This window comes from Dipodomys ordii, unplaced genomic scaffold, assembly GCF_000151885.1.
Source record: "Dipodomys ordii isolate 6190 unplaced genomic scaffold, Dord_2.0 Scaffold243, whole genome shotgun sequence".
In the NCBI taxonomy this organism is placed as follows: domain Eukaryota; kingdom Metazoa; phylum Chordata; class Mammalia; order Rodentia; family Heteromyidae; genus Dipodomys; species Dipodomys ordii.
In genome coordinates, this window is record NW_012267459.1 from 1 (window position 1) to 11,928 (window position 11,928).

General features: G+C 37.4%; 1 protein-coding gene across 1 annotated transcript in view; it reads right to left on the reverse strand.

Moving 5' to 3' along the window:
* Window positions 1-508: 508 nt before the first annotated feature.
* The window catches only part of Mtmr6 (myotubularin related protein 6), a 54,482-nt gene continuing 43,062 nt past the window's right edge, over window positions 509-11,928 (reverse strand). Inside the window, exons 6-11 of the mRNA XM_013036048.1 lie at window positions 10,537-10,671; window positions 7,437-7,569; window positions 6,258-6,367; window positions 5,792-5,917; window positions 1,777-1,826; window positions 509-713 (exon numbers count right to left, since the gene is read on the reverse strand). Coding sequence (XP_012891502.1) covers window positions 509-713; window positions 1,777-1,826; window positions 5,792-5,917; window positions 6,258-6,367; window positions 7,437-7,569; window positions 10,537-10,671 — 759 coding nt within the window. The remainder of the gene's footprint in view (window positions 714-1,776; window positions 1,827-5,791; window positions 5,918-6,257; window positions 6,368-7,436; window positions 7,570-10,536; window positions 10,672-11,928) is intronic.

Genomic DNA, 11,928 nt, shown 5'->3' on the forward strand with positions numbered 1-11,928 from the left:
GGGGGGGAGGCTGGGAAAGGGATGTGAAGGGTAAACAAAGGAGGAGGCTGTAATGCTTGATAAGAAATGTACGCATTAACCTGCCCATGTAATTGTAACCCCTCTGTACAGTGTTTACAAAAAAATAAAAATTAAAAAAATATATACCAAAATAAGGAATGTCACCTGGCCTTGGTGACTCATGACTCTCATCTTGGCTATTCAAGAAGCTCATATCTGAGTATCATAGTTCCAAGTCTTCCAGGACAGGAAAGCCCCTGAGACACTTATCTCCAATTGTTTGGTATAAACTTGTTCAACCACTTTGAAAAGCAATGTGAAGGTTCCTCAGAAAACTCCACATAGAGCTCCCCTATGACACTGCAATCCCATTTCTGGGCATTTACCAAAATGACCACAAACAAGGCCATACTAAAGCTACCAGCACAACTATGTTTATCATAGCTATGTAAACAATCCAGATGCCTCCAGTAGATGAATGGAATAAATCTATTTAAATCAAACCATCTTACTTGAGTTCTTCTCTTTCCTTCTGACAATTTCCAAGGAAGTTCCCAAATTGACATGAATGAATATGTTCATGAATCTGAAGAAGAAATTCTTCATTGAATTCAAAAGCTTGTGGGAACTGTTCTGTCAAATGCCACACACATTCCAAGAACTGAGTAAACACTGGTGAGGCCTCCTTTGGGTCACCGTCCAAGTGGCCACACCTAAACCCCAGGAAAGCATAAGCATTTAGAAACGTCTTGGAAAGAAATCCTGTATTAAAGAATCATAAATGTACACACCAATATAACACATAGTTATGTACATAGCACATATATATAATACACACATAAAATAATCCTAAAACACTGTTACGTAAGCACAAAAATAGCATTTTATTGAAGTCACTCATATCTATGAATTTTGTAATCACAATTTTTTTTATTTTACCAATACTGAGTTGAACTCAGGCCCTTCCACTTGTTCAGCTTCCTTGCTCACCTAGCCCTCTATCAATTGCACCATACACCCAGTCCTATTTTTTTGCTGTTTAGAGATGGAGTAACTTTTCTGCCTGAGCTAGAATGGAACCAGTTAGGATTACAGGCAAGAGCCACCAGCATTCAGCTTTGTAATCACAATTTTAACAACGCTGTTACCTTCTAAATATTACAGAACAGGCCAAAACAATTATAGCCATTTTTGGTTAATAACTAACCCTAAAAATTAGCAAACATATTAGAATTGAAAAAAATGAAAAAATAAATCTGACTTCGTACAGCACTTTCATCTCCTGTTACACATGCAAATTCATAAAGGATAGAAACAGCGGGCGCTGGTGGCTCACGCCTGTAATCCTAGATACTCAGGAGGCTGAGATCTGAGGACTGGGCAGGAAAAGCTTAGACTTTTATCTCCAATAACCTACCAAAAAACCCAAAAAACAAAAAAAAAACAGAAGTATAGCTGTGGCTCAAGTGGTAAAGCACTAGCCTTGAGCAAAAACAAAGCTCAGGGACAGCACTTAGGCTCTTGAGTTCAAGCTCCAGGACACATGCACACACACCCCGACACAAATGCTACAGTTCTCTAATTTACATATAACCTAAGTGGTGCCAGGACTATCAACACACACTCGTAATCTCAGCCCTGGGGAAGCTGAAGTAGGATGACCATAAGCATGAGGTCAGTCTGGCCTACACAGTTCTGGGTCAGTGTGGGCTATGAAACCCTACCTCAAAACCCACAAGGGAAAAAATGATTCTAAGTATATTAATAGCCACTCACCTCTCTGAAAATTTATGTCCAAATGAGATCCAATCTTTTTCTATTAAAACCTTAACAGGAAAAAGTAAAAATTCACTTTATAACTATTTATAACAGAACAAAACAAAAACTACAAACAAAAAAACAGCCAGAACTCGAGTTAGAGAAAGGGCTAAAGAACAGTAGAAAAAGAAAAAAAACACACAAAAAGAGTAATTTCATGACTAATTCAGTTGTATTTATACATTCTTAACTGAAGAGTGTACACTATAAAGCAGTATTACACTAAAAATTTTGTACATTAAAGATGACACAAGAAACCTACTCTAAGAAATAGAAACTAAAATGTTAACAAGAGTTGACTCTGAGTAGAAGATGAAGGGAGAGTTTTAAACTTTTTGGCTCACTTGTACATTACTTGCATAAGCTTTTTTTTCTGGACTTATGTTTCTTGAAGTGATTAAAAAGAACAAACATTAGGTATGGTGATAATCCCTGCACTGAAGAGGCTGACACAGGAGGATTTTAAATTTGAGGCCAACCTGGGCTACATAGCAAAATCCAGTCTCATTCATAAATAAATAAGACCAATGAAAACAAATTCAAATCCAAATGTTATGTATCTACTCTCCTACATGAAATGTTTCCTCTGTCAAGGCTTCTCTACTTACCAAACTCACTGAAATATGTATTTTATATTTTCTTTCATTAGCTTCTATTAGTTTTACCAGGGAAGTTTCATTCTGACATATCCATATTTGTTTATAAGGCACCCTAATCATATTTATGCCCTCCATTGCTCTCCTTCCTTCTCTCCCTACTTGTTAAAACAATTTCAACAGGTTTCATTATTCTATTCTCCTACATGCATGAAGTACTTCAATCATATTTGCCATCCTTCACCTTCACATTTCTTTCTTTTCTATGTCCACAAGATCCAGAATAGTGTGTGGCACACAGTAGGTGCTCACTAAAGGTCTGATACATGATTAATTAATTTACCTGGAAATTCTGCGTTTCTATCACCTTCTTTTATGTCAGAGAGGCTTATAGGACTAACTTGCCATCTATGGCTCACACCTGTAATCCTAGCTACTCAGGAAGCTGAGATCTGAGGACTGGAGTCTGAAGCCAATCTGGGCAGAAAACTCCAGAGACTCTTAATATCAATTAATCAGCCAAAAAAGCCAGAAGTGAAGGCACAGCTCAAGTGGTAAAGGCCCTGAGTTCAAGCACCAGTACCAGCATAAACAAATACAAAGCAAAACTATTGAAGAAAAGTTCTGGCCCAAATCAGAGGCTAGAGCAGATTCTGGTGAAGGATTTCACCCCTGCAGCAGCCAGGGAAGATAGGGGGCACCAAGAGTTTTAGAAACTTGGAAATGACTGTGTGTGTGTCTGTGTGTGTGTGTGTGTCTCTGTGTGTGTGTGTGTCTGTGTGTGTCTGCGTGTGTCTGTGTGTGTCTATGTGTGTGTCTGTGTATATATATATGTATATAGTGTGTGTGTGTGTGCATGTGCGTGAGTGTGCGCGTGTGCCACAGCTCCACTTCCAGCTTTTTGGCAGTTGACTGGAGATACGAGTTTCATAAACTTTCCTGCCCAGGCTAGCTTATTAGCTTATGAACTACAATCTTCAGAGCTCAGCCTCCTGAGTAGCTAGGATTACAGATATGAGCCAATCAACACTCTGCTTTGTGATTTTATTCCAATGCCGGGCAAACAACTGGAACCATATATGTGAGAAGAACATAACTTATCTTATACTCCAAAAGTAAGTTGAACAATATTAGCTGTTTTCTTATTTGCATTTAGTCTGTCCCAAACTCAACATGATAACAGCACAAAATAATAATAGTGCTGAAAAAGGGCTGGGGATTTTAAATCTTCCCTAGCTTTAACATAACACTGTATTTAATTATTGTATACTTAGGAAAAGTGTCTAATATCTTTTATTCACCATATATTAACAAATAAAGTTTGAAAGTTAATCTGATCATAAGCTATACTCAAAAAGCCAAACATGTATGGTTGTACTCATATGCAGAACCTAGACCTAAAAGACATATATTTGTGGACATGTATATATAATATCTATAATGCTATTTCCACAAATATATGTATATATGAATATATATAAATAGATGTAAGTATACATATATGTACTTATAAACATATACACAGAGAATATGATTGTAACTATGGGATTATTTAGGAGGAAAGAAAAGGGAAAGGGAAAAAGAAGGATGGAAGGGAAGGAGTGACACTAATCAAGAAGCATTGTACTTATAACCTGAGTTGTGGAACTGTAACTTCTTTGAACAATTAATAATAATTCAAAAAAGAAAGCTAAATAATTTCTAAATACACTGCAACTATATGTGAAAGATGGCAAAAGGAATCTTGACCAATAGGAGGTTGGGGCAGGAAAAAAGAAAGCAACAAATGACAAGGAAGTAAAGTAGGCTGATAGGGGCATCCTAGGAGTGGGGAGGGCAAACAGAAAGGCTGAACTAGGATGAATATGGTAAAAGTAGTTTGTATGCATGTATGAAAACAGAACAATGAGGGGCTGGGAAGGTGGCTCAGTGGTAGAGCGCTTGCCTTGCATGCATGAGGCCCTGGGTTCGATTCCTCAGCACCACATAAGCAAAAAGAAAAAAGCCGGAAGTGGTGCTGTGGCTCAAGTGGTAGAGTGCTCGCCTTGAGCTGAAGAGCTGAGGGACAGCGCCCAGGCCCAGAGTTCAAGCCCCATGACCGACAAAAAAAAAAAAATTTAAGGGAAAAAAACGTCCCATTTATGTCCTGAAAAAAAGTTGAACTTGGGTTGGGAAGTTGGCTCAGTGGTAGAGTGCTTGTCTTGCGTGCATTAGGCCATAGGTTCAATTCCTCAGCACCACATAAGCAGAAAAAGCTGGAAGTGGTGCTAGTGGTAGAGTGCTAGTCTTGAGCTGAAGAGCTGAGGGTCAGTGCCCAGGCCCGGAGTTCAGGCCCCACAATCAACAAAAAAAAACAACAAAAAAAAAAGTTAACCTTATCAGACATTAAAAATCAAACAAACAGGGCTGGGAAGGTGGCTCAGTGGTAGAGTGCTTGCCTTGCATGCTCGAGGCCCTGGGTTCGATTCCTCAGCACCACATAAGCAAAAAGAAAAAAGCCGGAAGTGGCGCTGTGGCTCAAGTGGTAGAGCACTAGCCTTGAGCTGAAGAGCTGAGGGACAGTGCCCAGGCCCAGAGTTCAGCCCCAACACCGGACCCAAAAAAAAAAGAAAAAAAAAATCAAACAAACAACATTAGCTGGAGATTTATCTTCACAAGGAAAAAAATCTGTTCAAAAAGAATTTTAAGCTTCATAAATAAAATATGTCTACCATGTTATTATACTTAATGAATAGAAGTATTTTGGGTTTTTAGGGGGGGGGGTTGGTTTTTTTTGGTCCAGTTGTGGGGCCTGAACTCTGGGCCTGGCCGCTGTCCCTCAGCTCTTCAGCTCAAGGCTAGCACTCTACCACTTGAGCCACAGCGCCACTTCCGGCTTTTTTCTTTTTGCTTATGTGGTGCTGAAGAATCCAACCCAGGGCCTCATGCATGCAAGGCAAGCGCTCTACCACTGAGCCACCTTCCCAGCCCTGAATGGAAGTATTTTAAGTAGAAAGTTCCGTCTAGAATATAGCTTTCAAGTATTCTTATTTATGCCTTTTTGTTAGTATGTTATTTTTATAGATAAAAATGAGAAAATCTGAGTATTTCTATAGATACATTTTAGAGGTGGGAAAAAGGAAAGGCTTTTAAATCTTTATTTTTGCCACAGATACAGAAACCAGTGTGACTCAAGGTATCTCAGCCTCAGCAGTACTGACGTTTTAGGCCAGATAATTCTTTGTTATAGGGCCATCCTGTGCATGACATGATGCTTATTACCACTGTCTGCCAGCTGTACCACTGCTTTTAGTGTCTCCAAACATTGCCAAATGTCCCCTGGGGGAACAGAATCACTCCTGTCCAAGAACTACTGGCCTAAAACAATACATCCTTACCATGAATCCTTTAATTGTCCTGTAGTAGGAGTCCAATAAAAGTGAACCAAGGGAACAGACTTGGGAGGTCCTATCCCAACCGTCTGAGCAATGTACCAACACACTTGCATTTTCAAGCACTATTGCCTGAAAAGAAAGATAACATGCTTAGATTCAAACAGAATGCCTTTTACACATACCAGTAAATCTATTTACTTGAAAATCTATCAGGCATTGTATTTTTTTTAAAGTACTCTACCTGCAATAATAATGTTACTATAGCATAATTCAAAAGAAAAAGAAAAAAACAGATAGAGACAAGAATGTTTCAAAGAATTTGAGGATTTTAAGCATTTAGGGTAAGTGCCCCATGTTTTTAAAGCTCAAATTAAAGTGACCCAGAGTCAAAAACCAATGCCCAACAGGATAAATCCACCCCTTCATAACCAATTTAAGCCTCCAAATCAAGTATGAGAGATAAAGTTACTTTGGCTAAGAAGATTGCAGCATCCATAACAGCCTTGATATGGCGAAGCCATCCCGAGCTCTCCAAACCAGAATAGAAATCATTGACAGAGAGCCCTTTGGTACCATTCACTAAAAAAAAATAGAGGTAAAAAAAATTCAGTAAGAATGAGACAAGAGGATAATACGGTCCAAAAAGAAATACACTCTCTACCTCACTTATGTAATTATAAACCCTTTATGCATCACCTTTATAATAATAAAAAAATAAATTAAAAATAAAGAATGAGGCTAGGAAGTTTCTACTTGTCTTATAGATCTTTCAAGGTGAGAAAATTGAGAAAGGAAAGGATAAAATAAATATGCAAGACTTTTTACAAAAGAAATATGTTATTATCCCCTCTGTACAGTATTTTCACAATAAAAAAAGAAATATGTTATTATTAGAATCTTAACAATTTGTTGGGTACACTTTTCTGTCCTTCCTTAAGTTTTAAAAAAGTTCTAATACTATTTAAAGCAATGTAAGAAATGTTTAATTAACATTTCATATTTTTAATTTTTAATTCTAAGTCATAATTGGAAAGATACCTTCATATTTAAATGAAACAGTAGCATAAATATCCATTGTAATGATTACTCAAGAATCTCTTAATAACAAGTTTTTTAATAAAGCCATTAGAATTGTATTAATTAATAGATACTACCCAAATGTAGCTGCTGCAATGTGACCAGGTCAAAATGAGATGCATTACAAATGTAAAATACACAACTGAGTTCTAAGACAATGAAAAGTACAATATCAATATTTTATACTGAATACATGTTAAAATTTTAATATAGTAAGAGACTATATAAACAATTTGACATGCTTATTTTTTAATGCAGCTTCTGGAAGTTTTAAAATTATATGATAGGGCTGGGAAGGCGGCTCGGTGGTAAAGTGCTTGCCTTGCATGCCAGAGGCCCTGGGTTCGATTCCTCAGCACCACATAAGCAAAAAGAAAAAAAAGCTGGAGGTGGCGCTGTGGCTCAAGTGGTAGAGCGCTAGCCTTGAGCTGAAGAGCTGAGGGACAGTGCCCATGCCCCAGAGTTCAGGCCCACGACCGGACCCAAAAAAAATAAAAAAATAAAATTATATGAGATAAACATTGTATTTCCATTGGACAGAGATATCTAAAAAGTAAAGCAATAATCATACCTTCCAACAATTTCTGAAGGCTGGATCTCATTACATGAATATTTTCTATTCCAACAAACTGAAATCTAATATTAGAATAGTTGTCTTCATTTTCATAACCTTTTCCAGCTGCTCTGTTGGCTATTGCATTCAGCTAAAATTTAAAATGTTAGACATTGAGAATCAAATTACTTTTATCTTTAAAATTAACTTACCAAAATGTCATAAAATCACTACATAAGCCACATTTTAGCAAGAAGAGAACTTAAAGGTACTCATCAAAACTGAACATATTATCTGTTTTTTTTTAAATAGGCAAGAATGTCACCTTATCAAAATACAAATAAAGTAATGATATGGCTGTTATGTAAAGGAAAATCTAGACCGGAAGTATCCACAAGTTCAAGAAACTATGTTTTTCGTCAGTTTCCCATATGTTTATCTCAATCTTAAATGACTTAAGAGTTAAGTAGAGTTGGAAAGCTTTTCATTTATAGAGTCAAACTGAGATTCACTTCTGAACTAGACTTGAAATCCCAAGTTTGCAAATCCCATCTGAGATATGTCTATAGATTGGGGTCCACATGTCAGACATTACTGAAGGCGATGCAACTGTTTACAAAAGCACATACTTCACTAGCCTGATATACCTTTAAGAAATGGATAAAAAATGAACTTGTCTCTAGAGAAAAGAGATTGCCATGGGCATTCATTATTAGACCATATTATGAGAGGTTCTGTGAGCATCTGGTATGCTTACTTTTTTCAGAATATGGTTTCCGATTTCATATAGTATGTTATTACAATTTATGAGGGTTATCTCATGAACATGGATAAAAATAAAATCTAAAACTAGAAGAGAAAACCCTTTCATTCTCTAGATGGGGGCTCTAAGTTTGTAACAAGTATAGTTAAGTTATATCTACTGACTTACTAGTTCACTGAGCACCTTTAAAGATACTAACGCAAATTAAGAGTGCTTAATTATTACTACTCAATAGCTTAGAAAAGCAAAGAAAGATATATTTTCTATGTAGAAGACAATTATTCATACAAATCACAATCAGACTTCATCTTCCAAAAGTTTGAGATTGCTGAGTGTGGCAGCTCAAGCCTGTAACCCTAGCTACTTGGAAGGCAGTTATTGGGGGATTGTGGTTCAAAAGCCAGCCTGGACAAGAAAAAAAGTTCACAAGACTCCATCTAAACCAATAGCTAGGTGCAGTGTTGCATGCCTGTTGTCCCTAGCCATGTGGGGAATAAGTAGGAAGATCACAGTCCGCCAGCCTTGATAATAAAGCAACATCCTTAAGAGTTATCAATGCAAAAAGGGCATGTGGAATGGCCTAAGTAGTAAAACACCTGCCTAGCAAGCACTAGGCTCTAAGTTCAATACTCAGTACCACCTTTCAAAAAGTTTTGTATTACAATCACATCTTATATCTAACATTAACTATTAATTAATCAATCCAGGTTATACAGAGTAGAATGACATTTTTCTTTTTTTCTTTTCTTTTTTTTTTTTGTTGGTTATGGGGCTTGAATCTGGGCTTAGGCGCTGTCCCAGTGCTCTTTAGTTCAAGGTAAGCGCTCTACCAATTGAGCCACAATACCACTTCTGGTTTTCTGGTGGTTAGTTGGAGTTAGTCTCACAGACTTTCCTGCCTGGGCTGGCTATGAACCTCGATCCTCAGATCTCAGCCTCCTGAATAGCTAAGATTACAGGCGTGAGCCACCGGCACTCAGCAAAATTTTTCTTATAGAAGACATTACCAACACTTAACTCGTAGGAAAAGTCTTTTTTAAACAAGAGATGATAAATCACCAATTTCTAATTGTTACTATTTCCTACATACTGTTTCAAATGACTCTCATCTTCTGTTTCTCTGTCATCTCATCTAATGATGAAAATGACTCTAAAGCAACAATAATTCCCTCTGCAAACTGCCTAAAATTGATTGTGTTCTATTTTGCTCACTCGCTTTTTCTCATCGCTTTCTCTTATTTTCTCATCATTCCAGATTTTTGAAGAAATCCTCACTATAATTCTGCCAATGTCCTTTTGTGTATCCCACCAGCTCTGCATGCGATGCTATAATAAAAATTAAAAGCAAAGTTAGCTATTACCATTTTAGATTTTAATGACTTTAACTGCAGGTCCTACATGTATTGGCTGCTTAACTGTGCTCATAAAAATTAAAGAGGATTCTGACTTGGTCCCAGTGGTAAAAATTTATAGCCTTATACCATAGGTGTTTTATAGAATAACAATTTCCTGTCATTATTTTTAATGCTCTTGTTCAACGTTTCCTAGGTTAATTCACTGTTGTTACTTATTAAGATCTTATTTTAAAGCAAAGTATTTCACATTAAGAATGACATTAAAATTATAATTTAAAATTTTTCACAATACACAGTATTTCTTCACAATAACATAAGGTTTATACACTACCAAGAGTTCCCAGGGCTGGGTAGGTGGCTCAGTAGTAGAGTGCTTGCCTTGCATGCACGAGGTCCTGGGTTCGATTCCTTAGCACCACATAAGCAGAAAAATCTGGAAGTGGCGCTGTGGCTCAAGTGGTAGAGTGCTAGCCTTGAGCTGAAGAGCTGAGGGACAGTGCCCAGAGTTTGGGCTCCACGACGGGGTAAGGGTGGGGGGAGTTCCAATATGTCTTGGCACTGGTGAGGACTGCAGTTCGAAGCCAAGCCAGGAAGGCAAGTCTGTGAGACTATTAATCACCAAAAGGCTGGAAATGGAGATATGGCTCAAGTGGTAAAGTGAAAAAGCTAAAGGACAGCACTCTGGCCCTCAGTACCAGTGCATGTACATGCACATGCACACATACACATACATATAATTATATATGTAGTACATGAATATATATATACATATATACACACATATATAATACATATATCAAATTCAGTTTTCTTAAAGTTATATAAATATATGCCAAAAAAACATAATTTGTCACTGAAATTATTGAGAACTGGTCTTCTAAGTTGGTATTCCTTAAAGGACTAATTTCTTTTGTATTATTAGCTTCCATTTATTTCAAACCAGGATTAAAGCACTTAAAGATAATGACATGAGCAGACTGCATGTATTTAAGATACATACTTTGGGCCTGGTATCCACAACGTACATGTAACGATTGACTGGGTTGGCTTTACTAATGGCTTGAAGCAAATGTTCATCTTCCAGACACCGGGCACTGAATCCTGACAGTGGCTGACTGCATCGACATATGGCAGCCTAATTTTAAAAAGACAGAAAACATATTATATAAAGATCTCTAAAATATGACTCAAAAATGCTTGAAATAAATGTCATCTATTTAAAAGTAAGATCACTAGAAGGTATTAAGTGTAAAATCTGATTTCATTAAATTCTATTTCAATACCTTGAGGTTCCCTAAGTTTTCCCAATATCTTCTAAGAAAAGATATGACTCAAACAGTACAGTGTCTGCTTAACAACACAAGCCTCTGAACTCAAGCCACAGTACTCCCTAAAACATAAGTGAAAGTCTCTATGTCGGTAGCTCACACCTGTAATCCTAGCTACTGAGATTGAGGGTCATGGTTTGAAGCCAGCCTACCCAGTAATTCCAAGGGACTATTTCCAATATTGAAAACTACTCAGAGTATTACAAGTCAGGATACCATAAGGACATTTTCACATCCATATTCACTGCTGCACTATTAACAACAGCCAAGTTATGGAAACAACCCAGATGCCCTACAAGAGATGAGTGAATCAAAAAAAAATGGGGTACATATACACAATGGGATTTTACTTATCCATTAGAATGAACATTATGCCATTTGGAAGGAAATGGACGAACCTAGAACAAATCATGTTAAGTGAGGTAAGCCAAGCTCAAAGAGATAAATGGTTTATGTTTTCTCTCATATGAGGAAGCTAGATATAAAATACAACTGGACATGATAATTCACAAAGAGCTTTAAGCATTTACAAACAAATAAATTGACTAAAGGAAGGAGAAGGCACCCAAAGGTGTAACTTCTCTGAACATCTAAAGTACTATGTATCAAAATGAATTTCATGCTTTTTTTTATTATTTTCCATAGTTGTTGTTGGAGGTGGGGGGGGCAAAAGGAGGACATGAGAATGGAGGGAGGAAGGAGGAACAAATGCAGCCATTGTATTCAATATACACTATTGAAAAAAAAATGCACTACTCAACCTGTGGCAGGGACTGCAGGGGAAAATGGAAGAAACCAAAGGAAGCTATGGCATTGTCCAAGAAGCACCATACTCATGCTTAGACATATGAAACTGTAACCCCTTTGTACAACTCCTTGATAATAACAACTTTTTAAAAGGCCCGGTGCCAGCAGCTCTTGCCAGTAATCCTACTCAGGCATGAGATCGGAGGACTGAGGTTCAAAACGAGAGGTGGGGGGGAGGGGGGAGAGAAGAGGAGAGGACAGGACAGGGGAAAGGGAAAGGGAAAGGGAAGGGAAGGGAAGGAGAGGGGAGGGGAGGG